We start from the raw sequence: 25,221 nt of genomic DNA, 5'->3' as shown, positions 1-25,221 counted from the left end.
GCGCTAATGCGATGTTTACTAACGGAAATTATTACTCAGTGAAATAACAAAACAGCGAAGAGAGATTGAATATATGGACATAGGTGATATGACAGATGTAGATATTGTAAGGCTTTAAAGTTTAAGTCGGAGACTTGTAGATGAACTAATTTGTGCTGCCATCAGGGAAAAGTAGTGTTTCTACCCAACGAAGAGGTGTATCCGCAAGTATTAAAAGTTTTGATGTTTGGTGAAAGTGAAATCCACTCACGCGAGCGGCAGAGACGCGAAGTTGCTGACATATAGTGCAGGCAGGGGGTTGCCGAGCGAAGCAAGCAGGGGGAAAAGCCCCCTAGTTATTTATTAAGGAAAAAAAACTATCCAAACCTACCCTGGCCCTATGTGAAAAAGTAATTGCTCCCCGTCTTGTTTAATTATGACGTAACTGTGGTTAATCGCATTTCTTGGAAAGCTGAGTTCAATTTCACTAGCCACACACCCAGGCCTGATTACTGCCAGACCTGTTGAATCAAGAGATCACTTACATAGAACCTGTCAGACAAAGTGAAGTAGGCCAAAAGAGCCCAAAAAGGAAGACATCATGCCGCCGTGATCTAAAGAAATTCAGGAAAAGATGAGAAACAAAGTAATTGATCAGTCTGGAAAAACAGTTACAAAGCCATTTCTAAAGCTTTGGGATTCCAGCGAACCACGGTGAGAGCCATTATCCACAAATGGAGAATCCTCTGAGGCGAAGGATCTGTGCTGGTATCCAGAAGGTTGCCAGTTTGAATCCCCGTCACTGCCAAAAGAGATCCCACTCTGCTGGGCCCTTGAGCAAGACCCTTAACCTGTAATTGCTCCAGGGGCGCTGTACAATGGCTGACCCTGCGCTCTGACCCCAAGGGGTATGAGAAAACTAACAAATTCCTAATACAAGAAATTTTATAAGGCGGAATAAAAGAACAAAAACATGGAACAGTGGTGAACCTTCCCAGGAGTGGCCGGCCAACAAGAGCGCAGCGACGACTCCTCCAAGAGGTCAAAAAAGAACCCAGGATAACATCTAAAGAGCTGCAGGCCTCACTTGCCTCAGTTCAGATCAGTGGTCAGGACTCAACCAGAAGAAAGAGACAAAGCAAAAATGGCATGCAGGGCAGAATTCCAAGGCGAAAACCACCGCTGACCAAAAAGAATATAAAGGCTCATCTCACTTTTGCCAAAAAACATCTTGATGGTCCCCAAGACCTTTCGGGAAAATATTCTGTGGACTGAGGAAACAAAAGTTGAACTTTTTGGAATGTGTGCATCCTGTTACATTTGGCGTAAAAGTAACGCAGCATTTCACAAGAAGAACCTCATACCAACAGTCAAACATGGCTGTGGCGGTGCAATGGTCTGGGGCTGCTTTGCTGCTTCAACAACAACATTTATTTAGATAGCACATTTTCATACAAATAATGTAGCTCAAAGTGCTTTACATAATAAAGAAAGAGAAAAAAAAGACAAAATAAGAGAACACTAATTAACATAGAATAAAAGTAAAGTCTGATGGCCAGGGAGGACAGAAAAAACAAAAAAAATTCAAGAGGGCTGGAAAAAAAATAAAATCTGCAGGGGTTCCAGGCCACGAGACCACCCAGACCCCTCTAGGCATTCTACCTAACATAAATGACCTCAATCAGTCCTCATGGTATTCTGGGTTTTTATGGAAGGACTTGATGATGACGGTCACATGGACTTCTGGCCTTTAATCCATCAATGTAGGACCTTCAGGACCTGGATGACTTGCTGTGATGGATGGAACCATGTATTCTGCTCTCTACCTGAAGGAGAATGTCTGGCCATCAGTTCGTGACCTCAAGCTGAAGCGCCCTTGGGTTCTGCAGCAGGACAATGATCCAAGAAACACACCAGTAAGCCCACCACGGAATGGCTTAAAAAAAATAAATAAAATGAAGGTTTTGGAGTGGCCTAGTCAAAGTCGGACTTGAATCCAATGGAGATGCTGTGGCGTGACCTTAAACGAAGTGGTTCATGCTCGGAGAAACCCTTCAATGTGGCTGAATTACAACAATTCTGCCAAGAAGAGTGGGACAAAATTCCTTCACAGTGATGTGAAAGACTCGTATGCCAGTTCTCGCAAACGCTTGACTGCAGGGTGGCACAACTAGTTATTAGGTTTAGGGAGCTAATTCTTTTTCACATAGGGCCATGTAGGTTTGGAGAGTTATTTTTTGTCCTTAATAAATAAAATTGCTCAAACACTGCATTCGGTGTTATCTTGGTCTAATATTTCAATTTGTTTGAAGATCTGAAACATTTAAGTGTGACAAACATGCAAAAAGATAAGAAATCAGGAAGGGGGCACATACTTTTTCACAGCACAGTACTAAAACAGGTGGCGCAGTGGTAGTGCTGCTGCTTTGCTGTAAGGAGACTGTGGAAGATTGTGGGTTCGCTTCCCGGGTTCTCCCTGTGTGGAGAGCGCTTTGAGTAGTGAGAAAAGCGCTATATAAATGTAATGAATTATTATTATTATTAAAAATGCAATGACAGGCACTGGTGGGTTACGATTACTTTTACATTTCATTACGTTACTTACTCATTTCCAAACGCCGTGGCATCTGCTGCTCTTCTGCTGCTCTCCCGTATCCTTCACTGATGTTCTCTTCAAACTCGGATGACTCCGATTTCAGTTCCACTGAATTCTGCAGGGTAGCTGCTTGTCCCGTACTTGTGACCAACTGCCGTACACTGGAATGAGATTCTTCTTGTTTGAGAGTATTCTCAGTTTCAAGGTTCTGCAGTTCAATGCTGACCGAGAAATATTCCAGATCCTCCACTTTAACTTCGACAATCTCCGCCATGCCCGCCTCCTCCTCTTGAAAAGCTGGACGTCCTCCCTCACGGTCCTCTGACTTGACGCACAAACCCTCGGGTGTGCCCCGCTCACGATCCTCTTGTTTACTGGGCGCCCGCCTTTCATCCATGCCGTCTTCCCCGCCCAAGGCCATACGCTTTGTACAAACTCTTCTCTCTCTCCTTCGAGAGGGGCTGCTCTCCTCTTCTAAGATTCCCTTCCGACGTGGACAGCCCTGACCTGGAGGCCAATCGACAGCTTTCTGGAGGAGCATATGAACTGGGATGGAGGCTCCTTGTTATCTGACAAACTAAAAGTGAAAGGAATACTACATAGAGTCACCAAAAATAATCAAGCGCATTTCAGAGATAACTTTGGGTATTTTTAAACAGAAAACTACTAGCGAGGTTTTGTAGAAGATTTAAAAAGCTGTGAAACCTTCATGTCAGGGTAAGAAGCTCTCGGCAGATCTGGAATGAAAACCTACTTGATAAGATAACAATTTCCAGCTAACAAAGCAAAAAAGAAAAAACAGGGAAGGAGGAGAAAGCTTAAATGCTCTACCCCCCTAATCATCTGGCGTCTTTAGCTGGCTCTCTCATTCCTTCACCACCTAATAGCATAGTAACACAATAATGGCTGCTGTTGCATCATCCAGGTGGGCCCTACACATTGGTGGTGGCAGAAGTGGTTCCCCTCTGTCTAAGCACCTTCAGTAGTGAGAAAAACGGTATACAGTAATCCCTCGCTACTTCGCGGTTCACTTTTCGCGGATTTTATATGTAAGCATATCTAAATATATAATGCAGATTTTTCACTGCTTCGCGGGTTTCTGCGGACAATGGGTCTTTTTACTTGCTTCCTCAGTTGGTTTGCCCAGTTGATTTCATACAAGAGATGCAATTGGCGGATGGCTGAGAAGCTACCCAATCAGAGCACACAGTTAAGTTCCTGTGTGCTGCTGATTGGCTCAGCGACGGAGTGTTGCATTAACCAGGAAGTCTCATCTCACTCATTCAGCATTAACGTGCTACTATTTCAGGGGCCGTGTCCAAGCACCAACAGAAGATGCACATGATTGCAGAAAAGGTAAACGTTTTGGATATGTTGAAGGAAGGGAACAGCTACACCGCTGCAGGATACTGATTCTTTTTATTTAAAAAGGAGGAAAAGCATATAAGATCTACGGCCGCAGTGTCCTTTAACCAGGGTGCAAAACGAGTTGCAAGTGGACGTGATAAGGCAGTAGTCTGGATGGAATCTGCTTTAGGAATCTTTGCAACAAGGTCGACGACGTCATGACTGCCTACAAGCTGCTACGTGTACTTCGCTATACAGTAAGTGTAAACTTATCTACCGATTTCATATTGCTTAGCAGTTGTCCCTGTTATTAATAGAGTAAATGGTGGGTTGTAAACAATACAGGGAGGGTTTAAAAACGTCCAAATACACGTTAAATAATTAAATAAATATGGTGTCCCTACTTCGCGGAAATTCAGTTATCGCGGTCGGCCTTGGAACCTATCTCCCGCGATAAGTGAGGGATTACTGTATACAGTTAAGTCCATAAGTATTTGGACGATGACACCGTTTTCAAAATTTTGCCTCTAAACGCTACCACAATGGATTTGAAGTGAAGAAATCGTGTAGGCTTTCAGCTTTAATTCAAAGGGTTTAACAGAAACATCATACATGATGTGCTGTTTAGGAATCACAGCCATTTTTATATATAGCCCTCCCCCCATTTCCAGGGGCTCAAAGGTTTTTGGACAACTGACTGACAAGCAGGTCCCTCATTATTTCATTAGATATGAAGCAGGGAGAAGGTCAGAAGTTGACTCCAAGTGTGGAATTTGCATTTGAAGATGTCAATGTGAACTCTCGATATGAGGTCCATGTAAGTAGAAACAAGCCATTATTAGGGGGAGAAGATAAAACAAACCCATCAGAGAGACAGCAGAAACACCAGGAGTGTTCAACTCAACCATTTGGTCCATTTGTAAAGAGAAGGACCACACTGGTGAGCTCAGCAACACCAGAAGGTCTGGACAACCACAGAAGACAACTGTGCTGGATACAATACAATACAATTTATTTTTGTATAGCCCAAAAATCACACAAGAAGTGCCGCAGCGGGCTTTAACAGGCCCTGCCTATTGACAGCCCCCCAGCCTGGACTCTCTAAGACGACAAAAAAAAAAAAAAACCTTGTAGGGAAAAAAATGGAAGAAACCTCCGGAAAGGCAGTTCAAACAGAGACTCCTTTCCAGGTAAGTTGGGCGTGCAGTGGGCGTCAAAAAGAAGGGGGTCAATACAACACAATACACAAAACAGAACACAAGTAATCCTCAATCTACTCTCTCCCGCTATAATGTATATCCTCTTTAATAAAATCCCTGTGTGCATCCATGTGTCCGTGTGTGTGTGTCTTCTGGTGAAGTGCGCATGCGCGGGGCAGTCTTTAATAAAGGACATCATTGCTGGGGAGAGTGCTGCACGCCACACATTACATCAGTTGCTGGGGAAATTCTGTTGATTGCCCACTGATATGATAGAAAATTAAATGCATATTACGGACAAGGCGGAAGTACAGGGAAGGGCGGAATGAGTGGCAGAGTCACCGGCCTCTAGCAGATGCTTCAAAGGCCACCTGACGCGTCACACAAGACAGAGAGGGCAGGACCTATAAAATATAGCGCGGCTGATGTAGTCGGATTTTGGTAAATGAGATAAGACCTAAAACATAAGGCGTGAAAAATCCAATCGGGTACTGAGAGGCGGAGACCAGCTTTCCCAAAGAGGTGGGATTAGTGCTTGTTGTTGTGCAAGTGTTCACTCTGAGGATGTCAGCTTAGCCCAGTAAAGTGTAAAGTGTCAGTCGTTGAAGGGGTTTTCCTAAATATACGAATTTTCATGATATTACAATAGGACGACTTTTAAAAGTAGATTTATTTTCGCGCACATAAAATCCATTGCTGGGGAGAAGCCACACATACAATAATCAGCTGCAGGCCAGCACAGATTAAAATACTTGCTGGGGAAACGCCACAGCAAGCTAAAATAAACATAGGCAGGATAGGAGATCTTCAAACAGACACATCACATCAATCAACAGCCACAGAGGAGAGGATAAATGTAGTATTAATTATACTTACTGTATTGTCATATACATTTCTATTTTATTACTATTTTACTTTAGGCTTCTTGCAAAAATACTTTTGACAAAAAAAAAATTAAGACAAGAAACAGAATGAGGTCAAGGTCCCTTGCCATTTAATATTGACTGTTCCTACTACTGTTTATGCACTACTGTTCTAGCTCCCGTTATTGTAACGGGCTTAATGTCTAGTAATAATATAAAAGCCTAAAAGTGCAACGATTTTATGTCACGGTTTAAATCGGCTTATTCCAATAGGAATTTGCCAGGCTAATACAGTGGAGCACTTTAAAAAAACTGCTGAAAACACATTACTTTAACGTGGCCTTCTCCTAACTTCACTTTAATTTAATCCTGATACTCTGTACATTCAATTCATTATAATAACTATTCATGGTGGCTCTAAAATCCATACTAACCCCTACTCTCTCTTCTGTTTCTTTTTCCGGTTTTTTGTGGTGGTGACCTGCACCACCACCACCTAATCAAAGCACCGTGATGTTCCTACATTGATGGATTAAAAGCCAGAAGGCTGCATGACCGTCATCATCAAGTCCTTCCATGAGAACCCTAAATACAAAGTGGACGGTTTCATTTATGTTAGGTAGAATGCCCAGAGGGGACTGGGTGGTCTCGTGCCCTGGAACCCCTGCAGATTTTATTTTTTTCTCCAGCTGTCTCAAGATTTTTTTTTTTTGTCCTCCCTGGCCATCGGACCTTACTTTTATTCTATGCTAATTAGTGTTCCCTAATTTTAATTCATACTTATTTTGTCGTATTTCTCTTTCTTCATTATGTAAAGCACATTGAGCTTCATCATTTGTATGAAAATGTGCTATAGAAATAAATGTTGTTGTTGTTATCATCATCATCTTACGCAAGTGATCAGACTCTGTTATTGCTTAGCCTGTGTATGAATCCAGAATGAGAATATTAACTGGCCTGATGTCACGTGGGTTCACCATATTGTAAATGACAGACTGCATTACATTTGCTACTCAACAATACGATGGACCGCACACGCTTTCACTGCACTCCTCACATTTTAGGAGTTATACTAAAGAATATTAGTTTGCCTTCAAAAACCAAGAGTGATACAAATGTAGTGTTTGTGCAGATTGGTGTTCAGTATGCCGTTTTGCTCATACTGCTGTAACTGCTTGTCCTTGTGATGCATTTCCTTAATTACAAGCACATGTTGTGTAAGAGCCATTTGCTAGTTATTCAAGTTATATTAAATGTTTGCCTGTATATTAGTGCACAGTCTATGGGAAGTTCCTATAACCCCTATCAGTTGAACGGAATTGGTATTTCCTAACTATTTCTAGCCTCTCTGACTAAACATTATTCTCAGTTAGTGACCTGCCTTGCCAGGTGTAAGGCGTCAAGGGCACCTGGTTTTAAACCGTGACTTGCGTGTGTGGCTGAGTGAGTTTTATTATGTTTTAATTTTGTGAACATTCTCAATACTATGGACTTTTTAATACTGAAATGCTTCTCTTTTGTATATTGTGAATTTTGTTTAATGTGAATGCAATCAGGTTTATCTTTTGTATACTAGTTACTGGTTGCCTGTTGTAGCAGGGGGGGCTTTAATTAATGAAACACGCATAGGGTGCACTTGTAGCATAACAGCAGACTCCGGGCAAAAGCTGGATGATGCTGTTGCAGGCAAGACGCTTCTCGATGTTCTTTGTCTCTTGTGTAAGCTAACAAGTTTTAAAATTAGTGTATTCCGTTTCAAACTGCATGGAAACATCACGTCACATAGCTGTTGATGTACCTTAAGGTTCCGTCGGACTTTAGAAGTGTGTAATTTGACGGAGATCCAGCCTCATCAGCGTATTGCTTGGCTTGCTACAGGAGACTGAGAGACAGCCTGTCACTGGGTGTGTTGACTGTGCCCCTTGCTGCTTGTCTTATAGGTATGTTACAACGTTATTAATTCTTTGTCCTCCATTGTTATTGTTAATATGCATTTGTTAAAGTTGTATGGTTTTGAGCAGGTTAATTTGGATAACAAAAAGTATTTATTTTCACGGAAACATGCACTTTGGTTAGAGGGAGATATTTTACACTTGTTTTGATCTCTGTTGAAATGTATTTGTTTCATTTGGTGTTAATTTCATTATTCTTTTTGTGTAATTTTGTTTTCATTGTAAATTATATATATATATATATATAGATATATATATATATATATATATATATATATATATATATAGATATATATATATATATATAGATATATATAGATATATATATATATATATATATAGATATATATATATATAGATATATATATATATATATATAGATATATATAGATATATATATATATATATATATAGATATATATAGATATATATATAGATATATATATATATAGATATATATATATATAGATATATATAGATATATATATATATATATATATATATAGATATATATATATATATATATATATAGATATATATATATATATATATATATATAGATATATATATATATATATATATATATATATATATATATATATAGATATATATAGATATATATATATATATATAGATATATATATATAAATATATATATATAGATATATATATATATATATATATATATATATATAGATATATATATATAAATATATAGATATATATATATAAATATATAGATATATATATATAAATATATAGATATATATATATAAATATATAGATATATATATATAAATATATAGATATATATATATAAATATATAGATATATATATATATATATATAGATATATATATATATATATATATAGATATATATATATAAATATATAGATATATATATATATATATATATATATATATATATATATAGATATATATATATATATATATATATATATACATACACACATATATACACACACACAGTGGTGTGAAAAACTATTTGCCCCTTTCCTGATTTCTTATTCTTTTGCATGTTTGTCACACAAAATGTTTCTGATCATCAAACACATTTAACCATTAGTCAAATATAACACAAGTAAACACAAAATGCAGTTTGTAAATGGTGGTTTTTATTATTTAGAGAGAAAAAAAAATCCAAACCTACATGGCCCTGTGTGAAAAAGTAATTGCCCCCTGAACCTAATAACTGGTTGGGCCACCCTTAGCAGCAATAACTGCAATCAAGCGTTTGCGATAACTTGCAATGAGTCTTTTACAGCGCTCTGGAGGAATTTTGGCCCACTCATCTTTGCAAAATTGTTGTAATTCAGCTTTATTTGAGGGTTTTCTAGCATGAACCGCCTGTTTAAGGTCATGCCATAGCATCTCAATTGGATTCAGGTCAGGACTTTGACTAGGCCACTCCAAAGTCTTCATTTTGTTTTTCTTCAGCCATTCAGAGGTGGATTTGCTGGTGTGTTTTGGGTCATTGTCCTGTTGCAGCACCCAAGATCGCTTCAGCTTGAGTTGACGAACAGATGGCCGGACATTCTCCTTCAGGATTTTTTGGTAGACAGTAGAATTCATGGTTCCATCTATTACAGCAAGCCTTCCAGGTCGTGAAGAAGCAAAACAACCCCAGACCATCACACTACCACCACCATATTTTACTGTTGGTATGATGTTCTTTTTCTGAAATGCTGTGTTCCTTTTACGCCAGATGTAACGGGACATTTGCATTCCAAAAAGTTCAACTTTTGTCTCATCAGTCCACAAGGTATTTTCCCAAAAGTCTTGGCAATCATTGAGATGTTTCTTAGCAAAATTGAGACGAGCCCTAATGTTCTTTTTGCTTAACAGTGGTTTGCGTCTTGGAAATCTGCCATGCAGGCCGTTTTTGCCCAGTCTCTTTCTTATGGTGGAGTTGTGAACACTGACCTTAATTGAGGCAAGTGAGGCCTGCAGCTCTTTAGACGTTGTCCTGGGGTCTTTTGTGACCTCTCGGATGAGTCGTCTCTGCGCTCTTGGGGTAATTTTGGTTGGCCGGCCACTCCTGGGAAGGTTCACCACTGTTCCATGTTTTTGCCATTTGTGGATAATGGCTCTCACTGTGGTTCGCTGGAGTCCCAAAGCTTTAGAAATGGCTTTATAACCTTTACCAGACTGATAGATCTCAATTACTTCTGTTCTCATTTGTTCCTGAATTTCTTTGGATCTTGGCATGATGTCTAGCTTTTGAGGTGCTTTTGGTCTACTTCTCTGTGTCAGGCAGCTCCTATTTAAGTGATTTCTTGATTGAAACAGGTGTGGCAGTAATCAGGCCTGGGAGTGGCTACGGAAATTGAACTCAGGTGTGATACACCACAGTTAGGTTATTTTTTAACAAGGGGGCAATTACTTTTTCACACAGGGCCATGTAGGTTTGGATTTTTTTTCTCCCTAAATAATAAAAACCATCATTTAAAAACTGCATTTTGTGTTTACTTGTGTTATATTTGACTAATGGTTAAATGTGTTTGATGATCAGAAACATTTTGTGTGATAAACATGCAAAAGAATAAGAAATCAGGAAGGGGGCAAATAGTTTTTCACACCACTGTATTATACTGTACTTCTTATGTTTGCATATGCTGGGTTTATGTCCAAATATGCAAACTTAAGAAGAACATCCTCATAATAAATAAAACTTTACGACCAATACCCCTCCCAAATCCACCACATTACCTGCTTCCCTCCACCCCGCCTTATTTTGCTATATATTGCCTTGGATTCTTTGCCTGAAGAAGGGGCCTGAGTTGCCTTGAAAGCTTGCATATTGTAATCTTTTTAGTTAGCCAATAAAAGGTGTCATTTTGCTTGGCTTTTCTCTACATTCATAATGGCTAACACGGTACAACACCCTAGTGCCTTGGATTCTTGCAAGTCTAAGCATTATCCTCTGATGAAGGCCCCTGACAGGGGCTGAAAGCTCAGGAATAAAAACTACTTTATGATACGTGATTCCTTTTTTTTCTCCCTTTGTGGATCTCCAGCTGCAAATATGCAAACCGTATCACAGACCTTCTCTTCCATATATACACACATATATATACAGTACTGTGCAAAAGTTTTAGGCAGGTGTGAAAAAATGCTGTAAACAAAGAATGCTTTCAGAAATATAAATAATGATTGTTTATTGTTATCAATTTACAAAATGCAAAGTGAGCGAACAAAAGAGAAATCTAAATCAAATCAATATTTGGTGTTACTACCTTTTACCTTCAAACCAGCATCAATTCTTCTAGGTCCACTTGCACAAAGTCAGGGATTTTGTAGGATTCTAGTCAGGTGTCTGATCAACCAATTCTACCAAACAGGTGCTAATGATCATCAATGTCACACGAAGGTTGAAACAAAGTCATTAACTGAAACAGAAACAGCTTCAAACTGGGTGAGGAACAGCCAAACTCTGCTACCAAGGTGAGGTTGTGGAAGACAGTTTCATGTCATGGCAAGACTGAGCACAGCAACAAGACACAAGGTAGTTCTACTGCATCAGCAAGGTCTCTCCCAGACAAAGATTTCAAAGCAGACTGGGGTTTCAAGATGTGCTGTTCAAAAGCTCTTTTGAAGAAGCACAAAGAAACGGGCAACACTGAGGATCGTAGACGCAGTGGTCGGCCAAGGAAACTTAGTGCAGCAGACGAAAGACACATCAAGCTTATTACCCTTCGAAATCGGAAGATGTCCAGCAGTGCCATCAGCTCAGAACTGGCAGAAACCAGTGGGACCCAGGTACACCCATCTACTGTCCGGAGAAGTCTGGCCAGAAGTGGTCTTCATGGAAGAGTTGCAACCTCCGACGTGGAAACAAGGCCAAGCGACTCAATTATGCCGAAAACATAGGAACTGGGGGGCAGAAAAATGGCAGCAGGTGCTCTGGACTGATGAATCAAAATTTGAAATATTTGGCTGTAGCAGAAGGCAGTTTGTTTGTCGAAGGGCTGGAGAGCGGTACAATAATGAGCGTCTGCAGGCAACAGTGAAGCATGGTGGAGGTTCCTTGAACGTTTGGGGCTGCATTTCTGCAAATGGAGTTGGAGATTTGGTCAGGATTAATGGTGTTCTCAATGCTGAGAAATACAGGCAGATATTTCTCCATCATGCAATACCATCAGGGAGGCGTATGATTGGCCCCAAATTTATTCTGCAGCAGGACAATGACCTCAAACATACAGCCAAAGTCATTAAGAATGATCTTCTGTGTAAAGAAGAACAAGAAGTCCTGGAAGTGATGGTATGGCCCCCACAGAGCCCTGATCTCAACATCATCGAGTGTGTCTGGGATTACATGAAGAGACATAAGGAAGTGAGGAAGCCTACATCCACAGAAGATCTGGGGTTAGTTCTCCAAGATGTTTGGAACAACCTACCAGCCGAATTCCTTCAAAAACTGTGTGCAAGTGTACCTAGAAGAATTGATGCTGTTTTGAAGGCAAAGGTTGGTCACAACAAATATTGATTTGATTTAGATTTCTCTTTTGTTCATTCACTGCATTTTGTTGATTGATGAAAATAAATGATTAACACTTCCATTTTTGAAAGCATTCTTTGTTTACAGCATTTTTTCACACCTACCTAAAACTTTTGCACAGTACTGTATGTGTGTGTATATATATATATATATATATATATATATATATATATATGAATGGAAGAGAAGGTCTGTGATACGGTTTGCATATTTGCAGTTGGAGATCCACGAAGGGAGAAAAAACGAATCACGTATCATAAAATAGTTTTTATTCCTGAGCTTTCAACCCCTATCAGGGGTCTTCATCAGAGGATAATGCAAACCCTATTTAAACGAGTCCACACGCATTGTAATACCAAGGAAACAAAAATTAATGAGAGACGTTATCTGTTTCAACTTTTCACCTCGAACGGATACTCAAAATCATTCATTAATCGTAGTCTACACAGCAGACGCCAAAGGAATGAGCATACAATCGACGTAAATCAGAACCCCCACCCCACCTGGCATTCACTCCCGTATCACCATAATGTGTCAGAAGGCACGGCATACACCCTGACCAAGTGGGGCATCAGAATAGCACATAAACCCACGAACAATCTGCTCATGGTCCTATTTAATGCTAAAAACAAGAAATCGACAGCTGGAACACGAAACGCAGTTTATAGTATTCCATGCAATTCTTGCTCAGCTGTATACATAGGACAAACGTCAAAAAAAATCTCAACACGTGTACAGGAACATCGCAACGCCGTCAGAAGAAAGGACGCACTATCTTTGATATATGCACATACAAAATCGACAGGACACACATTCAACTGGGACAACGTGAAAGTAAAATTTAAGGCCAGTACAAAAAGCGCCAGAGAGTTGGCCGAGTCTTGGCTATCAGATGAAAACGCCATCAACAGACACTTGGACATAAACCCAGCATATGCCAACTTGAAAAGGACATATACACAATAATTAAACTATACAACCCCCCCCCCCCCTTGATCATACTGACTTAGTCACCTCCACCCACAACCCCCCCCCCATCCCATACTGAATGTGTTGCTATATATTGCCTTCGATTCTTGTAAGTCTAAGCATTATCCTCTGATTAAGACCCCTGATAGGGGTTGAAAGCTCAGGAATAAAACTATTTTATGATACGTGATTCGTTTTTTCTCCCTTCGTGGATCTCCAACTGCAAATTATATATATATATATATATATATACACACACACACACATTAATCTATTCCTGAGCTAATTCTGAATGGGGTGTTTGACCCTTATGATATTATATATATATATATATATATATATATATATATATATATATATATATATATATATATAAAAAGCTGGACAACGCTGTTGCAGGAGACTGAGAGAGAGCCTGTCTCTGTGTATGTTGACTCTGCCCCTTGCTGCTCGTCTTATAGCTGGATGACGGTGTTGCAGAATAAATGGCAGAATCTGGATATTGGTGTGTGTGCGTCTTCCTTCAAAACATCAGCAACCATTTTAAAGCCACTATACACGCATAAAGTGCCAAGCACCATGAAAGACAACGTGCTTTATTGAATGTGCAGTGCCGTACGTTTAAAGTGTACAGAAGAAGTAAAGCAACTTTAAATATAGAAACAGCTTTTCTTGTCAAACTTTAGTTAAGTTTAGAGCCGAGACATTTTTTCTAATGTTTTACCTTTATTCTTGTGTAGATTATTTGCTTTGAATTTTTCACTAAATCTTTAAAAACTAACTTTTGGACTGACAGATTTCGGCATGCATGTTACCCCGCCTTACACTCCTGCAGCTACATGTTATGTTACTAGACAGATGTGCTTTGAAGCATTGAAACCCTAAATAAATTTCATTCTGGTATTTAACCAGTGGTTAATATTGCTGGTGTAGATAAGCCAAATAGCCGCTTTGTTTCAAACTTGCCTCGATTTTTACTTGCTACAGCTGCTCTTAATGCGTCTGGTGGTGCAGCTTCCTCTTACGGTCCACAGTTCTGTACGTTTGATTCCGGACATACGTGAGGTGTTTCCCTGCAATCCTGACGTCGCTTAGAAAATGGATGGATGCTCCAACTGACATTTATTGACAAACAATCAAAGAATGAAAGCACACTGTCCATTACTTTATTGGGGTAGTTAATTATACTGCATTAAAAAGTGATTAATACCACCATTCTACTCCATTAGGCCCTTAACCTGCAATTGCTCCATCCTGGGTAGGACGTGAAGGTCCTTCAACTTGCAGATTGGCGGCAGGATTGGCATCTCACATCTATTAAGAGACATCATAGACTCTCAAAGCAAACATTAATCTGTTCCTGAGCCAATTCTGAATTGGGTATTTGACCCTTATGATTATTTTTCCAATGATAAGTATGATTTTGGCAATTGCATGCTGAACTTCTCCTACCGGGGTGGCACTGTGGCGCAGTGGTAATGCTGCTGCCTCACAGTTAGGAGACCTGGGTTCGCTTCCCGGGTTCTCCCCGTGATTGCGTGGGTTTCCTCCGGGTGTTCCGGTTTCCTACCACAGTCCAAAGACATGCAGGTTAGGAGATCCTAAATTGTCCCTAGTGTGTGCTTGGGTGTGTGTGCCCTGCCCAGGGTTTGTTCCTGCCTTGCGCTCTGTGTTGGCTGGGATTGGCTCCAGCAGTCCTCCTTGACCCTGTGTTAGGATATAGCAGGTTAGACAATGACTGACTGACTTCTACTTCAAACACAAAGCATTTCCAGACACGACTCCACCTGTTTTTCTTAATCTGATATGTGTAATGCAGTGTTGTGAGCCATTTTCACGTGTACTTTAGACTCTCGCTTTTATCACAGTGTTGTGACTTCTGAAGTAATACGTCTACTGGCAGTTTCTCATCCGTGCAGTACTGTAAAAAACTACTAGCCCTTGCATTTTTGGTATTGACTTGGTACTAAAGTGTCGGTTCTTGCAGCATCCCGAGTGCACAGTTTGCATGTTCTCCCTGTTACTGGTTAATCTTTAACCGGGAATCCCACAGATATCCCACTGGTGCCTCTAACAATTTCAAGCTGACAAATCAAACTTGTCACCGTGCAATGAACGCTGGACAAACGACGACTGTGTGAAGCTTTCTGCACTAAGTCTGCCATTTGTGAATTATCACAAATGCTTCTCTCTTTTGGTCGGATTTCTCTCTGACTCCACAATTCGCTGTTCTTATAATAAGAAAATTCAGTGTTGTTGTTTTTTTAAAGCGCATGTGATTTTTTTTTTTTTTTTATAATTTTATTGATTTTATTGAAATCACACAACATTCCATACAAATAGATCAATTTTACAAGAATGGGATTGAAAACAAATCAACCCCCACCACTATGATGTTTTGTTTCTAAATGTCATTTAACTTTAACGCAGTTTAAGCTGCCAAGGGTGTCGAATTCTGTGCACAAAACATTGAATAAAAGCTCACCTGTAATAAGTGCGCATGCTCTATAAATCCCTACGGCAGGAAATCGGCTTGTCGTTAGCGCTGTTCATTTTCTTGTCTGATATGTGCTTGCCCTTAAGCCTTATATTTATTATCGTCTTTTCGTGCAAAACATTCTACTCAATCTTTTAGGTTTATTGCCTAGAGGTGACATGTGCTTTTAAAAAAAAAAAATCAGTGAATTTATTTAACATGAAGAAGCGCTATAATATTGTGATTACTTAAAATTACTGCAAGAATAAGTGAAGCCATGCATGTGAGGAAATGAATGTCTACAATGAAGGTAAAACAGCTGTCTGGACAGAATGCAAGGATAAAAATCTGCGAGAGATGCTACTGAAGCCCTGCCTGCCATCAGAGCCGCCAGTCCACCCGCTTTCACGAACGAGTCGAGTCACCACTTTTAGATCCACCGAGTCAGACTGCAAGATCACGACCTCTGTACTGTCGCTATGGCTTTAAAGCACTCGGAAATGCATTAGAAATCTCAAAAGGCCCGATGCCTTTTAAGTCACAGCATATACGCCACTCCATTCTTTTGGCCGATACCTCATTTTTAAGCCCCTGAATTAATCCGGTCCTGTCCGCATGTTCACGTAGCATTTCAACAAGTGCTCTATTCGTACAGTAAACGCTCATTGGGAGAGAGTTATTGTGAAACGTCCAAGCTGTATACTCGGTTTTTATTTTTTTGTGAATTCCCAATTCTAATGAACACTAACTGACGAGCACGGAGAAGACGAACGAGGAACTTACACAACAACGATCGTCGTGAACAAAAACGGGAGAGTGGAAGTGTGCGGAATGTAGTGCACATGCGCAGACTGCCGCGACTCACTCTCGCGCTCTGGCTCTGTCTGTTCGCGCTCTTGTCCTTTTATACCCCTTTCTGGATTCATCACCTATACGCTGCCGTCGTTTGTTTTTCTTTTTTCGGTCCCCTGACATTTCCTGCTCCGGCCCACTCCTCTTCACACCTATTTACTTCCACGCTCGACGCCCCAGTTGCTTACCGACACTCTTCTCCGTCACCACTCTTTCTCTTGTCGCCTCTCATTTTTTTTCTTTCTTTTCTTCGCTTTTGTTTCTGAATTGCACACACGTGTCTCGTATGGCAGTCCGAGCTACTCCAAGCAGCCCGCCAGCGGAATTAAGCAACGATAAACATAAACGAGTCCTTAAGAGCGACTCCATTGAAAGTTTTTAGAAAAGTGATACCAATCGAGTAAACACTGCCACCTATTGGACGGAGGGAGGGAGGATCATTTAACAAAGTTGATTTTTTTCGCACATAGAAGCAAGCTGTGGACCGTTTAGGAGGTTGTCGCTTGAGCTACTTCAATCGATCAGAGGCGGCCTTTGGGGGTGGTGACTAGGGCAATCGCCCCAGGCCCCGCGATAGGAGATTCTTTTGTCACCGTCAGCTCATCACAAAATTATGTGGGGCCTCTGCAAGACATTCAAATCCGTTATAGACTGAAATACGGTACGTGGTGGATTTCTTCTAATTCCTGTGACCGTTGCGAGCGCGGAAAGAAGCTTTTCAAAGTTGAAACTTATCAAAAATTATCTACGATCAACAATGTCGCAAAACAGACTGTGCAGTTTAGCTATTTTGTCAATCGAAAAGGAACTTGCATCACCATTGGACTACGAGGATCTTATCAACGATTTTGCTCAGCGAAAAGCCAGAAAAGTGGACTTCTGTCTGTGACTGTCAAAACAGCTGTTTGGTAAGTGTTCGATTTATTACAAGTGTTCTGGTTCTCCATAATTAAATAAATTTGCCGACTCCAGCGGGTTCGGCAGAAACGACTATTATCTAGTTTGTTAATTTTGCGTGCAAAATGTTTCTGAATCATTAATTAAGTTGGTTAAAGGCCACTAAACCAATATAAGAACAATTACAATACATAATGTAATCAAACGGCCAATGGTACCTACTTAAGGCACCATGTTTTTTAACAATAATAAGGCGTACAGCATTAGAGGTTAACAAGCCCGTGAGCATGGTGGTACGGTATACGGGTGCTGGTCATAAAATTAAAATATCATGACAAAGTTGATTTATTTCAGTAATTCCATTCAAAAAGTGAAACTTGTATATTAGATTCATTCATTACACACAGACTGATGTATTTCAAATGTTTAATTCTTTTAATGTTGATGATTATAACTGACAACTAATGAAAGTCCCAAATTCAGTATCTCGGAAAATTAGAATATTGTGAAAAGGTTCAATATTGAAGACACCTGGTGCCACACTCTAATCAGCTAATTAACTCCAAACACCTGCAAAAGCCTTTAAATGGTCTCTCAGTCGAGTTCTGTAGGCTACACAATCATGGGGAAGACTGCTGACTTGACAGTTGTCCAAAAGACGACCATTCACACCTTGCACAAGGAGGAGGGCAAGACACAAAAGGTCATTGCTAAAGAGGCTGGCTGTTCACAGAGCTCTGTGTCCAAGCACATTAACACTAGAATTACCAGAGTCTACGAAAAAACTTGTAGATCCGGCCCACCTTAAAACCGTTCTCACCTCTCTTTTGTCTTCTAAATGTGCCGATTAAGAGGAGCAGCGAGCAGCCGTCTATTCCATCCCCCACCGTCGCAGAACGTTCACTAAGTTTTCCCAGCTCATGGCTTGTTTGATTATCTGGGAGTGACTGAACTGCTGGAGTTTTAGAATAGAAATAATAGATCGCTATTTGGAATACATGCATTTCATGCGTGTTCCGTTTCTACAGTAATCTGTGTAAACACATTGCTAAAACAGAAACTTTTTCATATTTTAGTAATAAATGTTTCAAAATGTAGGCATAAACTATAGAATGTGTAAAGCCCGAGTTCCTAAGATCAAATAAACACTTCCACAAAAGCTTCACACACCATATAACAGTTTCTGTGGCGTAGCGAGCTAAGATTTGCTTCTCAGACCGAGTAGCTTTTCTCTGCCTCACAAACATGAGTTCAATTCCCCGCTGGGGATAAAGTGTTACTTCTTTTTTTTCTTTTTAACCTCAAACGGACATAAAATTTGTAAATTGGTATGCACTGTCAGTTAATGAGATCGTTATATTTTAATGTGGGATGCTCCTTTTAAAATATTTTTTTAACAATTGAGACTGCAATTAACATGAACAACTGTCCTTATAACTTATTTTTTTCAAGATCCATAACACACAGACAGACAGACAGAGCACTGCGTAATACAGAGACAGACAGGCAGAGATATACAAATAAACAGGGAAGGCACATGTACTGAAAGAAAAAAAAAATCAACATGTGTGTTGTTTCTGCAGCACTGAATAAGCTCACCCGCTCTAACATCACCCCTCGCCCGATCTGACTCTCTAAGTAACAGCGCAAGTACAGACGCAAACCAAGTGTGATCAAGAGTCCTGGTTCGATCCCCACTCACTCCTATATTTGCCGTTTTCAGTAGTAAGCTGCTCTTTTTGTTAATATTATACAGTATGCTCTTTACTATGCTTTCCTCTGCATGTCCTGGAGTACAAAAGAAACAGCATACAGCAACACATGGGGACTGGTAATACTGGGGGAAAAAAACACGCGGTCGTATGTATCGTGATACACTGCAGAACTATAGCGTGTCTTTATGTAAAAACCGCAGTGTCAGGTGGGGGGCGGTAGGGATGGATCCTGAATGCGACTGAGACAATGAAAAGTGAATTTTAAAAAAATAAAGCTAACCTTTACAAATATCATAAATTACACCAGCTGTTACAGACTGAAATCAAATGTATCTTTTTATTCTAAAATAGTGAAAATAAGAACACTTCTCAAATGGGAGTTGTGCAGGATCGAACTCATGACCTTCTGATTCCCAGTCAGCGACTGATACTGTTACGCCACGGAAGCAGTGATAGTTAATTCATATCAATGTCTCACAGTAAGGCGGGTTTTTTTGGCGGTGGCTTTTTTTTTGTACCTTTTGTGAAAGTGTTTCTTTGATATTTGGACTTCAGGCTTCATACATTATATAGTTTATGCCTACATTTTGTCAATTGCTACTAGAATATATAACACGTTTCTGTTTTAACAATGTGTTTACACAGATTACTGTAGAAATGCAACACATATTAAATGCGTGTGTTTCAAATAACAATCTATTATTTGTACTCTAAAACTCCACTTCACTCCCAGATAATCAATCAAGGCAAGAGCTGGGAAAAGCTTTACGTTCTAAGTCGTTGGGGGGATGGAATAGCCAGCTGCTGGCAGCTTGTCTTTATCAGTACATTTAGATGACAAAAGACGCTGGCAGAGAGGTGAGAAAGGTTTTAAGAAGCGATTTAAGGTGGGCCGGATCTACGAGTTTTTTCGTAGGCTCTGGTAATTCTAGTGTTAATAGAGAGGCAAAGGGAAGGACAAGATGTGGTAGAAAAAAGTGTGCAAGCAATAGGGATAACCGCACCCTGGAGAGGATTGTGAAACAAAACCCATTCAAAAATGTGGGGGAGATTCACAAAGAGTGGACTGCAGCTGGAGTCAGTGCTTCAAGAACCACCACACACAGACGTATGCAAGACATGGGTTTCAGCTGTCACATTCCTTGTGTCAAGCCACTCTTGAACAAGAGACAGCGTCAGAAGCGTCTTGCCTGAGCTAAAGACAAAAAGGACTGGACTGCTGCTTTCTGATGAAAGTAAATTTTGCATTTCCTTTGAAAATCAAGGTCCCAGAGTCTGGAGGAAGAGAGGATAGGCATAGAATCCATGTTGCGTGAGGTCCAGTGTAAAGTTTCCACAGTCAGTGATGGTTTGGGCTGCCATGTCATCTGCTGGTGTTGGTCCATTGTGTTTTCTGAGGTCCAAGGTCAACGCAGCCGTCTACCAGGAAGTTTTAGAGCACTTCATGCTTCCTGCTGCTGACGAACTTTATGGAGATGCAGATTTCATTTTCCAACAGGACCTGGCACCTGTACACAGTGCCAAAGCTACCAGTACCTGGTTTAAGGACCATGGTATCCCTGTTCTTGATTGGCCAGCAAACTCACCTGACCTTAACCCCATACAAAATCTATGGGGTATTGTGAAGAGGAAGATGCAATACGCCAGACCCAACAATTCAGAAGAGCTGAAGGCCACTATCAGAGCAACATGGGCTCTCATAACACCTGAGCAGTGCCACAGACTGATTGACTCCATGCCACGCCACATTGCTGCAGTAATCCAGGCCAAAGGAGCCCCAACTACATATTGAGTGCTGTACATGCTCATACTTTTCATGTTCATACCTTTCAGTTGGCCAACATTTCTAAAAATCCTTTTTTTGCATTGGTCTTAATTGATATTCTAATTTTCCGAGATACTGAATTTGGGACTTTCATTAGTTGTCAGTTATAATCATCAACATTAAAAGAAATAAACATTTGAAATACATCAGTCTGTGTGTAATGAATGAATCTAATATACAAGTTTCACTTGTTGAATGGAATTACTGAAATAAATCAACTTTGTCATATTATTCTAATTTTATGACCAGCACCTGTAATACTACACGAATACACTCATGGCTAAAAGTTTTGAGAATGACACAAATGTTAATTTTCACGAAGATTGCTGCCTCCGTTTTTATGATGGCAATTTGCATTTACTCCAGAATGTTATGAAGAGTGATCAGATGAATTGCAAAGTGCCTCTTTGCCTTGAAAATGAAGTTAATCCCAAAAAATCCATTTCCACTGCCTTAAGCCACATCCCTTCCCACTCTGATGGCTTTTAAGATTCCACTCCTATAGTTGATTCATGGCTCAGGATCTGGGGGATCTCCAGTGCAGAGCTTGCTCAGGAATGGCGGCAGGCAGGTGTGAGGGAGGTGAAGACTTTTGGATGACGGCCTGGTGAGTGTCAAGAAGGGCAGCAAAGAAGCCAAGAAGAACATCAGAGACAGACTGATATTCTGAAGAAGGTACAGGGATTGGACTGCTGGGGGAAAGTCATTTTCTTGGATGAATTTCTTTTCTGATTGGAAAAAAGAAAAGGTGAGTGGCACTACCATCCGGCCTGTGTCATGCCAACAATAAATCATCCTGAGACCATTCATGTCACGTGGGGTTGTTCCTCAGCCAAGGCAGTGGGCTCACTCACAATTTGGCCTAAGAACACAGCCATGAATAAAGAATGGGACCAAAACATCCTCTGAGAGCAACCTCTCCCAACCATCCAAGAACAGTTTGGTGACCAACAATGAACAATCCAGCATGATGGAGCACTGGGTCATAAGGCAAAAGTGAGAACTAAGTGGCTCAGGGAACAAACCATCAAAATTTGGGGTCCATGGCCAGGAAACTCCCGATTGAGAACTTGTGGTCAATCCTCAAACAAAACCCACCAATTCTGACAAACTCCAAGCATTGATGATCAAGAATGGGCAGTTGCCATCAGTCAGGATTGGGCCCAGAAGTTGATTGACAGCCTGCCAGGGTGAATTGCAGAGGTCTTGAAAAAGAAAGAAGGGCCAACACTGCAAATATCAACTCTGTGCATAAACTTCATGGCATTGTCAATAAAAGCCTTTGAAACTTCTGAACTGCTTGTCATTCTACTTCAGTGTACCAGAGAAACATCTGACACAAAGATCTAAAAACACTGAAGCAGCAAAATTTGTGAAAACCAACACTTGGGTCATTCTCAAAACATTTGGCCACAACTGTACAAGCATCCCGTTTCCACTTCAGTATAAATAAATGTAAATTATGACACAGTAAATGCTAATTTCTGTCATGTTAAATTTTGTAATTAAATAGCACATTAATTACTTCAGAAGTACATTTATGTGAGGTCTTCGGATTTTGTGAGGCGGTGTCACTGTGAAGATTGAAGTCACGTGAATTAAACACACTGTCGAATTGAGGTAAGTATTCTATCGATCAAAGTGGCTCTATGGCTACGGAGTACAAAGAATTGTGGGAAATTGAGGTACAAAGCCCCGCCCATTGACCCACTCTATTTGCATATTGAGAACTTGAAAGTGAAAATGCAAGGTGGAAAGGAGTTTTTACTTTTCATTTTTTCAGCTTCATTGCTGCTCAGACAGAAAATGAAATGGCTAATGGAGTTATTTCATTTTAAGTTTAATTTCTGCAGCATTCTTACTTGTCGACTTTGAAATGGTGTAGCAACCTCCATGTCAGGTTTGAAAAGAAGAAAAAAAAAAAAAAAAGAAGGACAAAGTAGGCCAGGGGTCACCAAGTCCAGTCCTGGAGGTTTTCATTCTAACCCTTTTTTTTAATGAGTGCCCTGTTTGTGCTCCTAATAAACTTCTTGTGAATTCATTTTTATTGAATTGCTTTTTTAAGATTTGTTCCCCTGAATTTCATTTTCATTTCATCGTTCCTTTGAGTTGCTTCATCCATCCATCCATCCATTTTCCAACCCGCTGAATCCGAACACAGGGTCACGGGGGTCTGCTGGAGCCAATCCCAGCCAACACAGGGCACAAGGCAGGAACCAATCCCGGGCAGGGTGCCAACCCACCGCAGGACACACACAAACACACCCACACACCAATGACACACTAGGGCCAATTTAGAATCGCCAATCCACCTAACCTGCATGTCTTTGGACTGTGGGAGGAAACCGGAGCGCCCGGAGGAAACCCACGCAGACACGGGGAGAACATGCAAACTCCACGCAGGGAGGACCCGGGAAGCGAACCCGGGTCCCCAGGTCTCCCAACTGTGAGGCAGCAGCGCTACCCACTGCGCCACCGTGCCGCCCTGCTTCATCCATCCATCCATTATCCAACCCGCTATATCCTAACTACAGAGTCATGGGGGTCTGCTGGAACCAAACCCAACCAAAACAGGTTGCAAGGCAGGAAACAAACCCCAGGCAGGGCACCAGCCCACCGCAAATAATTCAACATGTATAACGAAAAATTTTCAAAGTTCTGAACACTCCGTGTGTTAAGTTCATAGCTAGCTTTACTTTCACAAAGACGTTTATCATGTGGTGATTGGTTATGTAAAGAAAGAAAAAGGAAGGCGGCATGGTGGCACAGTGGGTAGCGCTGCTGCCTCGCAGTTCGGAGATCTGGGGACCTGGGTTCGCTTCCTGGGTCCTCCCTGCGTGGAGTTTGCATGTTCTCCCCGTGCACTACATTCCGCACAGTTCCACTCTCCCCGTGTTTCCTCCCACAGTCCAAAGACAGGCAGGTTAGGTGGATTGGCGATTCTAAATTGGCCCTAGTGTGTGCTTGGTGTGTGGGTGTGTTTGTGTGTGTCCTGCGGTGGGCTGGCGCCCTGCCCGGTGTTTGTTTCCTGCCTTGGGCCCTGTGTTGGCTGGGATTGGCTCCAGCAGACCCCCGTGACCCTGTGTTCGGATTCAGCGGGTTGGAAAATGGATGTATGGAAGAAAAAGGAAGGATAGGAACTGGAGGTCTGGTATGTTAGATAGAGGCAGCAGGCCTGCAATAAAGAAAGCCCACTCAGAAGAACATCAGTTGAATTCTGTGTTTGTGTTTCCAACCACCAGATCACAAACCCAACATTTACACAATATTTCAGTTACCCATTCATACATCCAGTTTTTGGAGCCTCGTCACATCTGCCATAAAGGTGAATGTACACCTGACGACCCCATTACTGCAAGGGAGCAACGCTAACGCCATGCCACATGCAATCAATGGAATGTTCAAGCAAATTATGAAAAATAAATGTGTTAAGTACTCTCATGAAAAGTGGACAGACATACAAACGGGTCTAAAAAACTATGAGAAATTTCACCCTTGGATCACAAAATTTTTAAAACCGTTTCTTAGCGAGCACCAAGGATAACCTACATTCCAAATTTCAAGTCCCAAGTACTCATGGTTCGGGAGATTTTGTGATTAGTGAGTCAGTGGTATTTGGCTTTTATATATACAGCATACTGCGGTGGGTTGGCACCCTGCCCAGGATTGGTTCCCTGCCTTGTGCCCTGTGTTGGCTGGGATTGGCTCCCGCAGACCCCCGTGACCCTGTGTTCAGATTCATCAGGTTGGAAAATGGATGGATGGATGGATATACAGCATAGACAAGGCGCATTTGACATTATTAGGGTGGCACAGTGGCGCTGCTGCCTAGCAGTTAGGAGACCTGGGTTCGCTTCCCAGGTCCTTCCTGCATGGAGTTTGCTTATTCTCCCCATGTCTGCGTGAGTTTCCTCCCACAGTCCAAAGACATGCAGGTTGGGTGGATTGATGATTCTAAATCGTCCCTAGTGTGTGCGAGAGTGTGTGTGTGTGTGTGTGTGTACGCTGGCACTCTTCCCGGGGTTTTTGA

At 40.9% G+C, this 25,221-nt stretch overlaps 1 protein-coding gene across 1 annotated transcript in view; it reads right to left on the bottom strand.

Annotated features, from left to right (window-relative positions):
* The window catches only part of LOC114642487 (zinc finger protein 665-like), a 47,736-nt gene extending 44,596 nt beyond the window's left edge, over positions 1–3,140 (bottom strand). Inside the window, exon 1 of the mRNA XM_051927761.1 lies at positions 2,585–3,140. Within this exon, the coding sequence (XP_051783721.1) occupies positions 2,585–3,116 (532 nt within the window). The 5' untranslated portion in view covers positions 3,117–3,140. The remainder of the gene's footprint in view (positions 1–2,584) is intronic.
* Positions 3,141–25,221: the final 22,081 nt, after the last annotated feature.

This window comes from Erpetoichthys calabaricus, chromosome 5 (assembly GCF_900747795.2).
Source record: "Erpetoichthys calabaricus chromosome 5, fErpCal1.3, whole genome shotgun sequence".
In the NCBI taxonomy this organism is placed as follows: domain Eukaryota; kingdom Metazoa; phylum Chordata; class Cladistia; order Polypteriformes; family Polypteridae; genus Erpetoichthys; species Erpetoichthys calabaricus.
The sequence above is the reverse complement of the archived record's forward strand: the minus strand, read 5'-3'. Positions and strand labels throughout refer to the sequence as shown.